Source organism: Podarcis pityusensis (assembly GCF_964106645.2).
Source record: "Podarcis pityusensis genome assembly, chromosome: 5".
Lineage (NCBI taxonomy): Eukaryota > Metazoa > Chordata > Lepidosauria > Squamata > Lacertidae > Podarcis > Podarcis pityusensis.
This window is the reverse complement of record NC_138032.1, coordinates 92,601,066-92,619,392: the sequence shown is the minus strand read 5'-3', so window position 1 is coordinate 92,619,392 and position 18,327 is coordinate 92,601,066. Positions and strand designations below refer to the sequence as shown.

General features: G+C 46.7%; 1 protein-coding gene and 1 long non-coding RNA gene across 2 annotated transcripts; one reads left to right on the top strand and one right to left on the bottom strand.

The window, feature by feature from the left end:
- The first annotated feature begins 28 nt into the window (after nt 1–28).
- Nucleotides 29–14,377, top strand: GPALPP1 (GPALPP motifs containing 1). The gene is made up of 8 exons (XM_081005714.1): nt 29–182; nt 2,163–2,289; nt 6,810–6,902; nt 7,671–7,752; nt 11,078–11,209; nt 11,293–11,457; nt 13,099–13,197; nt 13,712–14,377. Exons 1-8 carry the CDS (start codon nt 104–106, stop codon nt 13,925–13,927), a joined length of 993 nt encoding a protein of 330 aa, XP_080861840.1. The 5' UTR covers nt 29–103; the 3' UTR covers nt 13,928–14,377.
- LOC308477322 lies at nt 14,098–17,098 on the bottom strand. The gene is made up of 2 exons (XR_013986486.1): nt 17,051–17,098; nt 14,098–15,277 (listed from the first exon to the last, which is right to left on the bottom strand). It is a non-coding gene; the product is annotated as an uncharacterized lncRNA (long non-coding RNA).
- Nucleotides 17,099–18,327: the final 1,229 nt, after the last annotated feature.

The following is an 18,327-nucleotide window of genomic DNA, read 5'->3' as shown; positions in this document are numbered from 1 at the left end:
GCCGGAAGTGGTCGGCGGAAGGCCCTGAGGGGCGGAGAAGCCCGGGCGGAAGGGAGCAAGAGAGGGAGGCCCGGCTAAACAAGAGGCACTTCCGGGTGCTGCCATGGCGTCGCGAGGAGCCGCGGGGCCCTCGCTGCCGGCGCAACCCGACCGAGCGGAGCCCTGCGGGGACTTGGGGCCGGGTGAGGAAGGGGTCCGGGGCAGGAGGGAATTTCGGCTCCTGTGAGGTTTTAGACGCAGTGAGCGGGGAAGGCTGGCTTGGACGAGGCGTCTCAAAACAGCTGGATAAGAATACTGTATATTATTGTATCTTGTATATATAAGAATATATATATTCTAGTATATATTTAAATATTATATATGCGTGTGTGTGTGTGATGTACGTATAAATATATAGAATATATATATTATCGTATGTGTGTGTGTGTATATATATATATAGAGAGAGAGAGTGGTACCTCTGGTTACGTACTTAATTCGTTCCGGAGGTCCATTCTTAACCTGAAACTGTCCTTAACCTGAAGCACCACTTTAGCTAATGGAGCCTCCTGCTGCTGCTGCACCGCCAGAGCACGATTTCTGTTCTCAGCCTGAAGCAAAGTTCTTAACCCGAAGCACTATTTCTGGGTTAGCGGAGTCTGTAACCTGAAGCGTATGTAACCCGAAGTACCACTGTATATGTCTGTGTGTGTGTGTGTGTGTGTGTGTATATAAATATATATAAACACTCCGCCTTTTTTCCTGACAGGGTTCAAGGCAGTTTACAGGTTAAAAAAAACCAAGAATCACGAATGCAATACTACTAAGTGCAATACTACTATAATAATTCTATCAATGTTTAATGATTTGTTAAAGGTTGTTGCCCTCCGCCCCACCCCCAGTTTTTTTTTTTTTTTAGCTGTTCTTATTTTCAATCTGTAAGCCCAGGTTTTGAGGAAGATGCATTTTTGCATTGCTTAGCAGATTATTACTTGATGCTTAATTGTTTATTATAATACTCTGAAGTAAACCATTAATACCAGGAGTCTTATACTTTTTCACTATGTGAAATAATGCTGTTGGGTTTTGAAGGTTTTCCATCTTCTCCATAGTTAAATGAGGAAATTTAATTTTCTGCAGATTTCCTTTGATCTTATTTTTTGCTGAACTGTCAGAAGTGTAAAAGTTGTAGGAATCACAAAAGATATTGGCAACTGTTACTATTTTCAGTTACACCTTTAACTGTGTAGCTATGCTATTTATGTTTTTCTTAATTGTAGGACTAATAATTTATCAGGTATGTTTCCTTTCACAACTGCAGAGCAATTAAGTATTTTCAGTCGTTTCCTGGTTGCCTCAAGTCTTTTGTGAACAGGTTGCTTTATGCAGTTGCTCCCAATTTTTAATTTTGACTTATAAGCACTATAGTTCTCTTTTTTTAAAAAAATAAAAAATAAATGAGGACTTTTGAATAAATATACCGTATTTTTCACCCTATAAGACGCACTTTTCCCCCTCCAAAAATGAAGGGGAAATCTGTGTGCGTCCTGTGGGGCGAATACAGGCTTTCGCTGAAGCTTGGAGAGCGAGAGGGGTCGGTGCGCACCGACCCCTCTCACTCTCCAGGCTTCAGGAAGCTATCAGCATGCCTGGGGAGCCCGCGGGAGTTCCCACAGGGCTCCCCGTGCTGCGGATAGCAGCCTGCTGCACGGAGCGCGGGGCGTGCTGAAGCAGAGTGCCCCACGCTTCGGTCAGACATCGGCCAGCTCCACAAGCTCGGGGAACAGCGGGGAGGCGCGGCGCCGCCATCCTGCTGTTCCCCGACCTGGTTTTTGGGGGGAAATAAAGGGGGAAATTTTTTCCTTTATTTCCCCCCCAAAAAACTAGGTGCGTCCTATGGGACCGAGCGTCCTATGGGACGAAAAATACGGTACTTCCAGCTAACTGTTGCCTCATGAGCAGCACAACCTGATCTGCTGTTGAGCCATTATTTAATTGAAAATGCTTATCCTGTTCAACTGTGTTAAGAAATTTAATCGCCACAATATTTGAGGTGGTTATCTATATTCCGTCTAGACATTCAGTTTTGTATCAGTGATGTATTTCAAAACAATTGTTAGCTATAAAATATATAATTTGGATAGTTTAGTCTAAATGTAAATGAAAAACTGTTAACTGTTTAGTTGTAGGGCCAGCGTTGCCACCAGACTACTATAGTAGTTCCGAAATACATGGTTGTGACAAAAAATGCACTTCTCCTCATGCACTATGGGATTCTGAAGATGACAAAGATTCAAGTCCAACGCCCAGGTTAGTGCATTAGTGTGAATATAGGAAATTGCCTTGTATTGAACCATGGCCATAAAGAGCTGTAATTTCCCAGCTTTTTGGGGCTCGAGTGAACATTAACACAATCATTTAACATATCGCAATCATTGGACAGACGTACAACCATCATGCAATCACGGCATTAGATCAGAGCTTTCCAAACTTTTTCATGTTAGTGACACGCTTTTCAAACATGCATCATTTCACAACATAGTAATTCAGTTTTACTAGCAAACCGGCAATTAAACCAGTCCCTTTCCAGTCCCAGGAGGAGCGCGGGGAGCGTTTGTGTAACACACCTACACATTGCAGCTGACACACAAACGTGTCATAACACACAGTTTGGAAAGCTCTGTATTAGGTGGTAACGGTGTGTTGCGACTTCTTTTTTCAACTTCTGAACCTTTGGCAGGCAAATGCTATGGAGGATTTACTTGTTTTGTTTAAAACTGTGCTTCTCAAAAAAAGTTACAGATTTCCTACAGCTTCTTCATTGTATGATAGTTAAATAAGAGAATCTTTGGGGGCTGGTCACAATCTAAGGCATTAAGGCTATAATAAATCATAAAAGTAAAACAATTCAGAATAAAACATTACTGAAGAAAGTCAAAAGTATATATTCAAAGCAACATAATTAACAGGAAACTAAAATATCACCTTAAAGGTTTCAAAATAAAACATTACAAAGGAGGTCAACTGCAGAATGCACATTTAACACAGCAAAGTAACAGAAAAAAGTTATCTTAAACATTTCAAAAAAATTTACTAAAGGAAGACAAGTATGAAATGCAAATTTAAAACTATTTAAAATTATCAATATAATAATAATATTATTAATAAAAAATCATAAACATATCTGATACTGTTGAGGACCAATCCTGCCAATGGTGGTTCATGGTGATCAGCGGCTGTAGGAGCTCAGGCTTGATGACCAGGGTCTGCACTGACAGCCAAGGTGGTCTGGTCTTTTCAGCAGCCTCAGCTTTTGTAGCTGGAGTCAGTCAGGGCCCTGCCCTGTCCTCCCAGGCCAGGTGGAAAAAGGTTTGCAAGGCATAGAGCAGGTCTCGCAGCCATGATGGTCTGTTACATAAATGATTTTATTTACCATATTTTTCGCTGTATAGGACGCACCCGACCATAGGACGCCCCTTGTTTTAGAGGGGGAACAATAAAAAAAATATAACCCCCTCTGCTCAGCGCCCCTTCAGCGAAGCGGCAGGAGAAACGGAGCCCCTTCCATTTCTCCTCCCGCTTCGCTGAAGGGGCGCTGCGCAGCTCTCCCGGCTTTAGCAAAAGGAACCTGAAGCTCTCCCGGCTTTAGCAAAAGGAACCTGAAGCCTTTGAAGCGCAGCACAAGTTCCCACTGCGCTCCACAGGCTTCAGGGATAGCCTTCGAAGTGCAGCGGGAACTCGCGCTGCACTCCAAAGGCTTCAGGCGCACCAACCCCTCTCGCTCTCCAGGCTTCAGCGAAAGCAACGCGAAGCCTCTGGAGTGCGGAGGCGGAGGGAGCGCTCCCTCTGCACTTCAGAGGCTTCATAATAATAATAATAATTTTTTATTTATACCCCACCCTCCCAAGCCAAGGCCGGGCTCAGAGCGGCTTACAAGCAATAATAAAAACAAGATGAATGATTACAACTTAAAAACAAAAATAAAATACAACATTAAAATAATGGAACATTAAAATATTAAAATGTAGCCTCATCGCAGGAGGAGAAGGAAAAGAAAAAAGAGAGGGAGGGAGGGAATCAAATTGGCTCCATGCCAAAGGCCAGGCGGAACAACTCTGTCTTACAGGCCCTGCGGAAAGAAATCAGATCCTGCAGGACGCTGGTCTCATGAGGCAGAGCGTTCCACCAGGCCGGAGCCAGAGTTGAAAAGGCCCTGGCTCTGGTTGAAGCCAATCTAACTTCCTTAGGGCCTGGGACCACTAGGGTGTTGTTATTTAGGGACCTTGAGGCTCTCCATGGGGCATACCAGGAGAGGCGGTCCTGTAGGTACGAGGGTCCTAGGCTGTGAAGGGCTTTAAAGGTCAAAAGCAGCACCTTAAATCTGACCCTGTACTCCACCGGGAGCCAGTGCAGCTTGAAAAGCACTGGGTGAATATGCTCCCATGGCAGAGACCCCGTGAGGAGCCTCGCTGCAGCATTCTGTACCCGCTGGAGTTTCTGGGACAGTTTCTGGAGCAGCCCTGCGTAGAGCGAATTACAGTAGTCAAGCCTGGAGATGACCGTCGCATGGATCACTGTGGCTAGGTCGGGGCGGGAAAGGTAAGGGACCAACTGCTTGATGTGGCGAAGGTGGAAAAATGTCGCCTTGGCTGTTGCTGTAACTTGCGCCTCCATGGAAAGGGAGGCGTCATGGATTACACCCAAACTCTTAACAGAAGGCAATGGCACTAATTGGGCCCCCGCAAGAGAAGGGAGTTGGTCCCTCATCCCCATGCCATCCCGACCTAGCCATAGGACCTCTGTCTTCAAAGGATTTAGTTTCAATCGGCTCCCACGAAACCATCCAGCCACAGTTTCCAAGCATCTGGTCAGTGTGTTCGGGGCCGAGTCGGTGTGGCCATCCATCAGCAGATAGAGCTGAGTTTCATCAGCATATTGGTGACAGCCCAGCCCAAAGCTCCGGATAATCTAGGCAAGGGGGCGCATAAAGATGTTAAAAAGCATCGGGGAGAGAATTGCGCCCTGCGGCACTCCACACACGAAGGAGTGGCGCGATGACATTTCCCTCCCTAGTGCCACCCTCTGTCCCCGACCAGAGATAAAAGAGCACAACCAGTTACGGGCTATGCCCTGTATCCCCACGTCTGCGAGGCGGTGGTCCAGAAGATCATGATCGACCATGTCAAAGGCTGCTGACAAATCTAAAAGGATCAGCAGTCCTGACCCGCCTCAATCCAGCTGTCTACAGAGATCATCTGTTAGGGCAACTAGAGCCGTCTCCGTCCCAAAAACAGGACGGAAACCGGACTGAAATGGATCTAATGCCGATGTTTCCTCCAGAAACCTACCAAGCTGTTCAGCAACCGCTCTCTCAATTACCTTACCTAGGTATGGAAGATTTGAAACTGGGCGGTAATTGGATAGGTCTAAGGGATCTAATGAAGTTTTCTTTAAGAGTGGACACACCACTGCTTCCTTCAGTTCCCCTGGGAATGTCCCCGTGTCAAGGGACAAATTGATAATTTCAACCAGGGGGGGTCCGCGCAACATCTGGACACTCCCTAATCAGCCAAGACGGGCACGGATCAAGGAGGCAGGTGGTGGGCCTACCAACTTGGAGGAATCTATCCACATCAGTAGGGAGTATCCGATCGAAATGGTCCAACACTAGACCTGAAGTCAGTCGAGGGGCCTCCAGTTCAGTCACTGTATCTAAATTGGCAGGGAGGTCACGGTGGAGCAACAGGACTTTCTCCGCAAAAAAGCTTGAGAATGCCTCACAGCTGTGGCATTCATGTTGCTATCGCTGAAGCCAAGGAGCCTGCATTCGCTCCATAGGACGCACACACATTTCCCCTTCATTTTTGGAGGGGGAAAAGTGCGTCCTATAGAGCAAAAAATACAGTAGTATTAAAATTGAAAAAACTTTTGTTTTATTAAGGCACAGAAAAATGTATATACCGATCGAAGCATATAAGTTTTAAAATTAATATGGATATGCAGGACATCATGGATATGCTCACCATTGGCAAATGAAATTTTTAATCTGGTAAGAACCCCCACCGTTCTAGAGAAGGTTAAAGAGAGTCTCAGAGAGGCATTGAAAGCAGTCAAATCTTGTTGCTTTCCCAGTCATTTCCAGACTCCCCTCAGCTAGGGTGGTGGGTGGCAATTTGCCTTTGCATTTATGCTGGACTGCCAAAGTTTGTTGAATTCATGCACACTGATGTAAAAGGTAAAGGACCCCTGGACGATTAAGTCCAGTCAAAGGTGACTATGGGGTACGGCGCTCATCGCGCTTTAAAGCTGAGGGAGCCGGCGTTTGTCCACAGACAGCTTCCAGGTCATGTGGCCAGCATGACTAAACTGCTTCTGGCGCAATGGGACACTGTGACAAATCAGAGCGCATGGAAACGCTGTTTACCTTCCCGTCATAGCTGTACCTATTTATCTACTTGCACTGGCATGCTTTTGAACTGCTAGGTTGGCAGGAGCTGTGACAGAGCAACAGGAGCTCACCCTGTTGCACAGATTCAAACCGCCGACCTTCCAGTCAGCAAGCCCAAGCGGCTCAGTGGTTTGGACCACATACCTTTACACTGATGTAACTCTGCTGCTCACTTGGGAGTATGGCTTACTATATAGGCGAGCCATTTATATTATCAAAGTTGCTCTGAACTAATAGCTTTCCAGTGCTGTTACCATGGACACAGAGGACACATACAGGATATGAGATGCAGTTCTTGAAATAATTTCAGGCTTTTCTTTTCAAAGTGTAGGTAATTACTGTTCACATTTTAGTAAATTAAGTGCTTTCATTATATTTGCAGAAAACACAGACGCTATCAGGAAGATGACGATGATGGATTCTTTGGACCCGCTCTTCCTCCTGGCTTTAAAAAACCAGATGAATCCCCAGAAAGGTAAATATCCCCCCAAGAATCCACAGTGCCTGAAAGACTGTTTGCTCTTCCTGTTCAGAATCAGACTTTAGTGAGTTAGCAGAACGCTTTATGACCTCTGTATTTCTGTATGTAAAACAACAACAACACCCCAATCAGCAACTAAAGTGTTGAAAACAGACTTGAGATTGGTTACTCCAGGAAATGGCTTGTCAGGAAACAGACTTGCCATTGGAAAGGTCTTCAAAGATAATCTCATCCAACTTGGTGATGCAGAAATTTCATGGCTGCACCCTCCCTGACAGGTGGCCGTCCAGCGTCCTCTTTCAAACTTTCTGCAAAGAAGGGACCACCACCTTTGAAAGTAGTTTGTTTCATTGTTGAATATCTTGTTCTATCGGGAAGTTTTTCCTATGGTTTACTTGAAATCCCCCCCTCTTTAACAATTTGAACCCATTGGTTTGAGTCCTGCTCTCTGGAACAACAGGGTCCAAATTACTCTCAAGTTACTCTCATCATTATAACCTTTCAGATATTTATAGATTGCTATCAGAATTGCAGAGAATAGTTGTGTCAAATGGATGGGAGGAATTTGGAATTGTAAAGACTCTTGAGTGAGTAGCACTTGCCACCACAAGCTCCTTGTTGATAACGCCAAAATCAGAAGAGAAAATGTTTTTAGGACCATTATTAAGTGTACTTTGTACATTGTAGCAACTTTCATTATTTCTCTGCTTTGGAATATGACTTTAAATTAAAATGTAAAATGATTTTTTTCCTCTTCACGAGGCCTGTTATAGGTCCTGCCTTACCACCTGGCTTTAAGAAACCATCAGAAGCTGCTGAAGAAAACATATATTATGCAACCCAGGTGTGTAGAAACAATCCTGAAACAACAGATCCTGCTTTTTATTTGTGGAGCATGTTTGGAACAATGCGCGCGCACACACACACACACACACACACACACACATGCATATACGTACACACTCAAAACCTAACCCCCATTTATTCATCTGACAAGGTTACATATATGTTAACTCTGTAACACTTTGATTTGCAAATGCCTTGCTTGTTGAGTAAAGTTATATACACAAAATTTGAAACACAAAGGAGCAGGTAAAATAGAAGTTTCACAAGCTTTAAGATGCCACAGGTTCTTCATTCTCTTAAATGTAAAATTTCCTGGAAACGAAAATATCTGGCAGATGAAAATACCGTATTTTTCGCTCTATAAGACGCACCAGACCACAAGACGCACCTAGTTTTTGGAGGAGGAAAACAAGAAAAAAAATATTCTGAATCTCAGAAGCCAAAACAGCAAGCGGGATCGCTGTGCAATGAAAGCAGCAATCCCTCTTGCTGTTCTGGCTTCTGGGATAGCTGCGCAGCCTGCATTCGCTCCATAAGACACACACACATTTCCCCTCACTTTTTAGGAGGGAAAAAGTGAGTCTTATAGAGCAAAAAATACGGAATATGGTAAGAAAGATAGTTGTCTCTAGTTCCATTCATATTATATCATGGCCTTATAAAGAAGAAAATGGATGTTATTCCTTTCCCTTATTACTTTGCAGCAATAGAGCACTGCTCCCCCCTGAGCACAGCTCCCCCCTGAGCACAGCTCATGACTGGTGTGTGCTTTTCCTTCCCACCCAAGTAAAGGATGAAGATCAGGAACTCTGAGACCAACACACCCTGTGTTACCCAGAGTGCAAAGGCAGCTTACGCTCCCCAAATCCCTCCCAGATCTCAGAAGAACACGTCAATCTCTTACCACTCAGAACCTAAACTTTCAGTAGCAAGAACTCCAAGAACTGTCTAGGCACATGGAAATTCTGGAATCCCCGAGGTTGGCAAGTGCACACACTTGGTCAAACTATGAAACCATATTAGAAATAAAAGTTAGGGGGAAAGCAGGCAAAAGGTTAAAACAAAATACAAAATAAACCAGAGGACTGTGGCTCTAAAACTGGCTAATCTTCGCCTTTCCACTGCAATGTAATACTTCTAGTCTATGAGTAGGCAGTGAGAATGTTCAGTTTCCCAGTGGTATGCAAGACCCAGTGTGGATTCTGATGCAAGAGCAACTTAGCTATTTAAAGCTTCTCCCCTGTCTTTTGAGGGAGCGACCCCACACACTTTCTGACTGATGAGGAGCTGTGGTGGCATAGGTAGACATCTTAAGCACCCTTCTTTCATTGAAGAAACCTAGAGGAAGATACGTCACAGCATGACTTAGAGGAATGGTGGGGGCAAGAGATTCTTGCTTCACACTCACAACCTTGGTTGTCAGAACGCTACATACAGGCAGAGCAATATCAGCCTGGAGAAGAACCGTGTTTGTCTGTTTGGGGTTTTGCTATGGGTAGTTGTACTTCAAGAAAGATCTGTGGAGTTTGTAAACTTGGATAACTTTTAAAGAGTGTGTGTGCAATTCTGTTTGGTAGGTTTTATTTGCACAGAGCCTAGGACTTGCCAATCAGAAGGTCGGCGGTTCGAATCCCCACAATAGGGTGAGCTCCTGTTGCTCGGTCCCTGCTCCTGCCAACCTAGCAGTTCAAAAGCACGTCAAAGTGCAAGTAGATAAATAGGTACCACTCCGGCGGGAAGGTAAACGGCGTTTCCGTGTGCTGCTCTGGTTCTCCAGAAGCGGCTTAGTCATGCTGGCCACATGACCCGGAAGCTGTACGCCGGCTCCCTCGGCCAATAAAGCGAGATGAGCGCCGCAACCCCAGAGTCGGTCACGACTGGACCTAATGGTCAGGGGTCCCTTTACCTTTACCTATTTATTTATTTATTTATTTATTTATTACACCTCACCCGTCTGGCTGGGCCTCCCCTGCCACTCTGGGCAGCTTCCAACAGAATATTAAAAACACAATAAAACATCACACATAAAACACTTCCCTAAACAGGGCTGCCTTCAGATATCTCCTAAAAGTCAGATAGTTGTTTATTTCCTTGACATCTGACGGGAGGGCATTCCACAGGGCGGGCGCCACCACCAAGAAGGCCCTCTGCCTGGTTCCCTGTAACCTCACTTCTCGGAGTGAGGGAAGCGCCAGAAGGCCCTCGGCGCTGGACCTCAGTGTATAAAACTATACTTAAATTTACCACTCTACAACATCTTCAAAGTAATACACAGTGAAATAATGAAATATAAAACTGTTTAAGAAAATAAATAGCAAGATTCAAACACCCTGTTCCGAAAGGATTGGTGTTTTTGCTGAGTAGTGCTCTGTGACCCTGGAGGGTAGCAACAAGGAAGTGTGTCTTTAACCTGTCCTGTGGAAAAAACATTGCAATGCTTTGAGACAAGGATTTTGCTCCTGCACAGTGGGTCACTAAGCTCTAGTGATGTTACAGATTCCACTAACCCGGAAGTAGTACCTCGGGTTAAGAACTTTGCTTCAGGATGAGAACAGAAATCGCACGGCAGTGGCACGGCAGCAGCGGGAGACCCCATTAGCTAAAGTGGTACCTCAGGTTAAGAACAGTTTCAGGTTAAGAATGGACCTCCAGAAAAAAGTAAGTTCTTAAACCGAGGTACCACTGTAAAAGAGCTCAGCAACTTGAACCCTAAAAAAAACTCCACAACTTTGGTGTAAAATTGTAAAAAAAGCTCAACAACCTCCGTCGGCCCACACACATGTTCACTTCTTCAAATCTCGCCCTCTTTGAAAAAAGTTTGGGCACCCCTGCTGTAGGCCCAGGGATGACTGGGGAGTCAGGAGAAGCATGGCTTCAAATGTTTAAAGATAAAATTTCTGTTCCTTACGATTGCAGAAAGGAAACTATGTCTTCTCCACAATTCAAAGCAGATATTGTGTTTTCCACAGCAGCTGCCTAAAATTCCCTCATACCTTGTAAACAGGTTTGTCTGCTGGTATGTTCTTTATTCCTTTCACTTGTGCAACACTTTTCATTAAAATAATAATAACGAAGAAGATTTGGCTAAAACCCATACATTTGGTTTTTAAACAAATACGCAAATTGAGCTACTTAGAGTAATTCATCATTTTGCCACATCTTGGTTTCTGGTAAAGAGAGTTACATTGGCCTTATGCGAAATACATGGTAAGTGAGAGATGTAAGGAATGTATTAAGTAGACGAACAAGATACAAAATAAGTATGTTTATTTTGAGAAATACAGGGTTGATGGAATTTATTTGTATTTCATGTTGTAATAAAGACTACGGATAGCAGCGAAGAGGAGGAAGACATGATTGGCCCAATGCCTGCCAAAGGACCAGTAGAATCCAACACAACTAGAGAGATTGAATGTCGAGCTCAGAGAATGAAAGATAAACTTCTCGGTAAAGATGTGAGTTTAATTCCTGATTGTTTTATTTTTAAGCCTTGTCAGCTTTAGGCGTGCTTCTAATTTTGTTGGTCTACTGTTTAAAGGATGGACCCAAACAAGCTAAAAGAGAATCTTGGATGACGGATCTACCACCAGAACTCAAAAGCTTTGGACTCGGTCCACGGACATTCAAAAGAAGAGCTGATGAGAAATCGGGAGATAGATCCATTTGGACTGATACCCCGGCCGACAAAGAAAAGAAAGCCCAGGTAAGCCTTTGTTTGCCCACATGTCCTCCTATATACACACCACTCTGGTGTACACATGGGACTCTTTGCTTGTGTGAGGGCATCTTTAGTCACAAAGAGACAGCTGCGCAGTTGGAGGAGCTGCATGTGCATATTGCTTTGGAACCATTCTGCTTCGTAAAGCAGAACATTTAATTAGGCTCAGGGCCTCGGATGCTGGTCTTGCCAGCATTGCCGAGGTAGCAGCTGCTATTAGCAGTGCAGTTTCAGTACAGGGGGAAGCCAAGCAAGGGGCTTTTGAGGGACAGGGAAGGCGGCTAGGTTGCAGTAGAAGGATTTTGTCTTGCTTTTAGACACATCCAGTTTTGCCCCTGCGAAAGGCTGAGCTGGATGAATCCCTAGCCGGAATTAAGATTGCTGGAAGAAATATCAACAACCTCAAATAGGCAGATGATACAACCTTGATGGCAGAAAGTGAGGAGGAATTAAGGAACCTTTTACTGAGGGTGAAAGAGGAGAGCACAAAATATGGTCTGAAGCTCAACATCAAAAAACGACGATCATGGCCACTGGTCCCATCACCTCCTGGCAAATAGAAGGGGAAGAAATGGAGATGTTGGGAAAGGTGGGAGGGCACAAGGAGAAGGGGACGACAGAGGACAAGATGGTTGGACAGTGTTCTCGAAGCTACCAGCATGAGTTTGACCAAACTGCGGGAGGCAGTGGAAGACAGAAGTGCCTGGCGTGCTCTGGTCCAGGGGGTCACGAAGAGTCGGACACGACTAAACGACTAAACAACAACAAGTTTTGCCCCGCTTGCCTTACCCACGGTACCACGGTAGCTGTTGTGAAATAAGTCCTCGGCTTGGGTCACATTTGCCACAAGATGCAACTGTAACATGGCTGCTCTCACAGAACATGCCCCCAAGAGTCCTGTGCTTTGTTCTCAGTGCTGTGTGGGGAGTCCAATGTTGGTGTGTCCACTCTGCTTCTTTGCCAGCCTGACCAGATGTAAACAAAGTTGGTCTGGAAGCGGCACGGAACAGTAGCAGCCGGGTGTCTTGACATTGCCACACTCCTAGGTGTTCTTTAAGCTACAGAGGCTGGAGAGAGCGGAATGGAGGAAAGGAGGAGGGACAGAGGCTGAACAAGAGTCATTTGTCTGGGCTAAATAAGCCCAGTGGTGAGCCAGAAACCCGGCAGCCTTTCCAGGATTGCAGAAGGAGCGAGGAGGATTGATGGACTAGGGAGAATTGCAGTGTGAGCATTTGCACTCTAGATGACACTCCAGTATAGCATTACGTGAAAGGGTGTGGGGTAAACAAGCGTAACAGAAAAAGCAACATCAGAGATAAGAAAAATGCCAGCGGCCGTATGATGAGCAAGGCTTCTTGCCTCCTGAAGTATGAATAGAAAATGGAACCTTGGCACCCCCTTATTCTGAAACGAGAGAGCTGGGGCTTGCAGCAGTCTGAGAGTTTAAAATGGGAGAAGTATCCCAACCTGTTAATCTAGATTGGGTGCTCCGCACTTATACAGTGAACATGCCTGAAAAGCACGGCTGGTAATTTCCTTGCATTAAGAAGCAGATTTGTGCTCCAGACAGATCGATTTAAGTATAGATAGCCTTTGGTGCCTGCTAACCCGTTGTTTATTTGTCAGGAAGCGCCAGATGCGAAAAAGTCCATCAGTAAGGATGATGCAGAAGTTCTCCTGTCCGAGAAAGACAAAAGACTGGTTGAGCAGTTGTCTTCATACAATGTATGTATCATTTCACGTTTCCCCTCTTCCTTTTTTTCTTTAGGGACGTTTCTTTCAATGGGAATATATCTAATACAACTTTGATTATGAGGTGGCATAGAAATGCCATTTATAAATAGGTAGAGAAGGACCCTCAATGATCTTTTATCCTTGTGTGGCCCTTAGAGGTTTGTTAGAAATCCTTATCAAACAGCTTGTAAAAATACAACTTCTTTAAAGGGCGATCATGAAATTGGAATGGAGAAATGGGAAAGGAAGGATTAACCTGACGTTCATTTGGATTCTTGGTACTTATTTCCTTTGGTTCTACTTTTAAAAATTTATAAGTGCAGTGGTGTCCTATATATGTCTACTCAGAAGTAAGCCTCAGTTCACAGGGACATCCTCCTAGGTGAGCGAGTGTAGGATTGCAGCCCTTTGTTAAAAGGTCTCCATTCTTATCTCTACTTTTCTCCAGCCTGAATAATTATTGTAATAGTTTCCAGCTGAGTTGTTTTTTCTTCTTCTTATCAAGGACTCCCAGAGATCTGAATCTCTTATGGATTTGCATCAGAAAAAACTGAAGAGCAAAGCTGCCGAGGAGAAGAAGCCCCAGGAGAGGCGACCATTTGACCGTGACCAAGATCTCCAGGTCCATCGCTTTGATGAAGCGCAAAAGAGAGCTCTCCTAAAGAAATCTAGAGACTTGGGCACTAGGTTTTCCCATGGCAAATGCAATATGTTTCTGTAATGTAAGCAGGCAATGATAGTGAAGTATAGTTGTGTGCTATTTAAAAACATCATGTAGTAGTACTATATAATAAAACATCTTTTTTGTATATACAATAAATGTATAAAAAGCTTTTTAAAAATAGGTCAGAGTTTTATAGCTTGTTCAGGACCCCTTGGTTTTTTCCCCCCCAAAACGTTATCAAAATTAATAGGCCTATTATGATCAATCAAGTTTTAAATATGCACTCTCCTATATGGATTTCGAGGGAAGTAATTGGCTCAGATTCCTCATTTGTTTATGGAGCCATTCAGATTTAATTGACAGAAATATGTCATATTTCAGAATTTGAAGTTTGGGCCTGATAATGAGAAATGGAAATGGGCAGATAATGTGAATATTGCCATAATTACTTACGTGTATATTTGACAGGAGGGTAAGTAAAGCATTCTGTCTTTCTATACCCAAAAATGTCTCGGCCTATTGTATTTTATAGAATCTTCCATTCTTGGATGAGGTAAGCAACTGTGGATAACGGGAACAGATTTGTTAATTAGACTGGAATTTAGTAGAAAAGGTATTACCAGGGCATTATGCTTCTAATAGATGGGTGAAAAAGATGTTTAGCTTTTCCTATAATTGTAGTGCACTTTTCAAACTTCTCTCTGGATCAAATACAGTGGTACTTCGGGTTAAGAACTTAATTCATTCTGGAGGTCCGTTCTTAACCTGAAAGTGTTCTTAACCTGAAGCACCACTTTAGCTAATGGGGCCTGCTGCCGCCGCCGTGCCACTGGAGCACGATTTCTGTTCTCATCCTGAAGCAAAGTTCTTAACCCGAGGTACTGTTTCTGGGTTAGCGGAGTCTGTAACCTGAAGCGTCTGTAACTTGAAGTGTATGTAACCCAAGGTACCACTTTATTAAAGGTAAAGGGACCCCTGACCATTAGGTCCAGTCGTTGCCGACTCTGGGGTCGCGGTGCTCATCTCGCTTTATTGGCCGAGAGAGCCGGCGTACAGCTTCCGGGTCATGTGGCCAGCATGACTAAGCCGCTTCTGGCAAACCAGAGCAGCACACAGAAACGCCGTTTACCTTCCTGCCGGAGTGGTACCTTTTTATCTACTTGCACTTTGACGTGCGTTCGAACTGCTAGGTTGGCAGGAGCAGGGACTGAACAACGGGAGCTCACCCCGTTGCGGGGATTCGAACCGCCGACCTTCTGATCGGCAAGCCCTAGGCTCTGGGGTTTAACCCACAGCGCCAATTCAGCTGAATGTTGAAGAATAATTTGCCTCAAATGGAAAGAAAGGATTGTTCCATGGAAAGGAATAGGAGTTTGTGAGCGTACATCTACATCTGTTCACATAATGCTAACTGCAGTGGTACCTCGGGTTAAGTACTTACCGTATTTTTCGTTCTATAGGACGCACCGGCCCATAGGACGCACCTCGTTTTTGGGGGGGGAAATGAATAAAAAAAATTATTCCCCCCCCCGCCGCGGCTGCCGCCCCAAGCCTCGCGTGCTTCGGGCTGCAGGCTACCGCCCCAAGCCTCGCGCGCTCGGCGGGACCTCCCACCGGGCGCGCGAGGCTTGCAGACACTCGCCCGAAGCACGGGGAGCCCTCCGGAGGGCTCCCCGTGCTTCGGGCGACAAGCTGCCGCCCGAAGCCTCGCGCGCTCGGCGGGACCTCCTGCCGGGCGCGCAAGGCTTGCAGACACTCGCCCGAAGCACGGGGAGCCCTCCGGAGGGCTCCCCGTGCTTCGGGCGACAAGCTGCAGCCCCAAGCCTCGCGCGCTCGGCGGGACCTCCTGCCGGGCGCGCAAGGCTTGCAGGCACTCGCCCGAAGCACGGGGAGCCCTCCGGAGGGCTCCCCGTGCTTCGGGCGACAAGCTGCCGCCCGAAGCCTCGCGCGCTCGGCGGGACCTCCTGCCGGGCGCGCAAGGCTTGCAGACACTCGCCCGAAGCACGGGGAGCCCTCCGGAGGGCTCCCCGTGCTTCGGGCGACAAGCTGCAGCCCCAAGACTCGCGCGCTCGGCGGGACCTCCTGCCGGGCGCGCAAGGCTTGCAGGCACTCGCCCGAAGCACGGGGAGCCCTCCGGAGGGCTCCCCGTGCTTCGGGCGACAAGCTGCAGCCCCAAGCCTCGCGCGCTCGGCGGGACCTCCTGCCGGGCGCGCAAGGCTTGCAGACACTCGCCCGAAGCACGGGGAGCCCTCCGGAGGGCTCCCCGTGCTTCGGGCGACAAGCTGCCGCCCGAAGCCTCGCGCGCTCGGCAGGACCTCCTGCCGGGCGCGCAAGGCTTGCAGACACTCGCCCGAAGCACGGGGAGCCCTCCGGAGGGCTCCCCGTGCTTCGGGCGACAGGCTGCTGCCCCAAGCCTCGCGCGCTCGGCGGGACCTCCTGCCGGGCGCGCAAGGCTTGCAGGCACTCGCCCGAAGCACGGGGAGCCCTCCGGAGGGCTCCCCGTGCTTCGGGCGACAAGCTGCAGCCCCAAGCCTCGCGCGCTCGGCGGGACCTCCTGCCGGGCGCGCAAGGCTTGCAGGCACTCGCCCGAAGCACGGGGAGCCCTCCGGAGGGCTCCCAGTGCTTCGGGCGACAAGCTGCAGCCCCAAGCCTCGCGCGCTCGGCGGGACCTCCTGCCGGGCGCGCAAGGCTTGCAGACACTCGCCCGAAGCACGGGGAGCCCTCCGGAGGGCTCCCCGTGCTTCGGGCGACAGGCTGCTGCCCCAAGCCTCGCGCGCTCGGCGGGACCTCCCGCCGGGCTTGCAAGGCTTGCGGATAGCTTCCTGAAGCCTGGAGAGCGAGAGGGGTCGGTGCGCACCGATGCCTCTCGCTCTCCAGGCTTCAGCGAAAGCCTGCATTCGCTCCATAGGACGCACACACATTTCCCCTTCATTTTTGGAGGGGAAAAAGTGCGTCCTATGGAGCGAAAAATACGGTAATTCATTCCGGAGGTCCGTACTTAACCTGAAACTGTTCTTAACCTGAAGCTCCACTTTAGCTAATGGGGCCTCCTGCTGCCACCGGAGCACGATTTCTGTTCTCATCCTGAAGCAAAGTTCTTAACCTGAAGCACTATTTCTCGGTTAGCAGAGTCTGTAACCTGAAGCGTACGTAACCTGAAGCGTATGTAACCCGAGGTACCACTGTATTATGTCTGAAGCACTTCTTGGTGTATACCTTTGAGTATACAAGGGCTGGCCTTACTATTAGGTTCCCAAACTAACAGGTTAATTAGAAAATGGCAAATGGTCATCTATTTTAACTGGGGAGGGACTTCTTGTGGTTATTATTCCTCAGATACCAAAATGCCTTGGGTTAGCCCTGCATGCATGGACAATTTATTTTAAGCACCCAACAGTTTCCCTTCAGTTGCCAAGGCAACATATTTTCCGTGTTGCAGGTTAAACTGAATGCAGATCTAGGACAGTATCCAACAAAGTACTCTTAGTTCCATTCGTGAATCAGAATTTCGCCTCCCTCTACTCTTCCCATAGTGTCCCCACAAAGAAAATCTGCTCTGGAAGGCTGGGGGGTGGGAAGAATCAATAACAGATATAGGGTGAGGGAGCAGGAAAGGAGAGGGAAGGTAATTCCATGGCACAACAAGAAGCCCAAATAACTATTTTGTTGGGTATCACCCGCAATGTTAGCCCATTAATTGCAGATTTAAGGGATGTAGTTACAACTTAAATATCAAAAGCAAGGGAATTATAATAGAGGATGGTATTGTAATAAATTGGGGGGGTGGGGTGGAAGACATACCCTAAACCCAATAAATAATAATAATAATAATAATAATAATAATTTATTATTTATTATTTATACCCAGCCCATCTGGCTGGGCTTCCCCAGCCACTCTGGGCGGCTTCCCAAAAAAATATTGAAATACTGTAATACATCAAACATTAAAAGCTTCCCTAAACAGGGCTGCCTTCAGATGTCTTCTAAAAGTCTGGTAGTTGTTGTTCTCTTTGACATCTGGTGGGAGGGCGTTCCACAGGGAGGGCGCCACTGCCAAGAAGGCCCTGAATGTCAAAATCTAGCTGATACTTGGGATAGGAAGGGAAAATACAGGCTTCAAAGCTGTGCCACACGAGGAATCCCTGAGCTGGCTTATGCAAACCAGCTGACAGGAGCTAGCCAGCACTAAATCACACCAGCAAGTTGGAGTTAACTCTTTATTAGCAAAATCAGGATCTGCACAGGAGTGTCAGGCGCAATGAGCACTACCACTCATCCCTTGTAGGTCTTGCCCCCATGAAGCAGCTGCTGAGAGTGAAGGTCCCTGCCTCCCCACAGCTGCCTTAAGTCCCCTATTCTCCTGGTTTGTCCCCAAGCAATCTGAGACTACACCCGTGTGAAGCTACTTCTCCACTGCCCTCTTCATGCCTCCCCTGGTTCTGGGAAATCGGCATGGA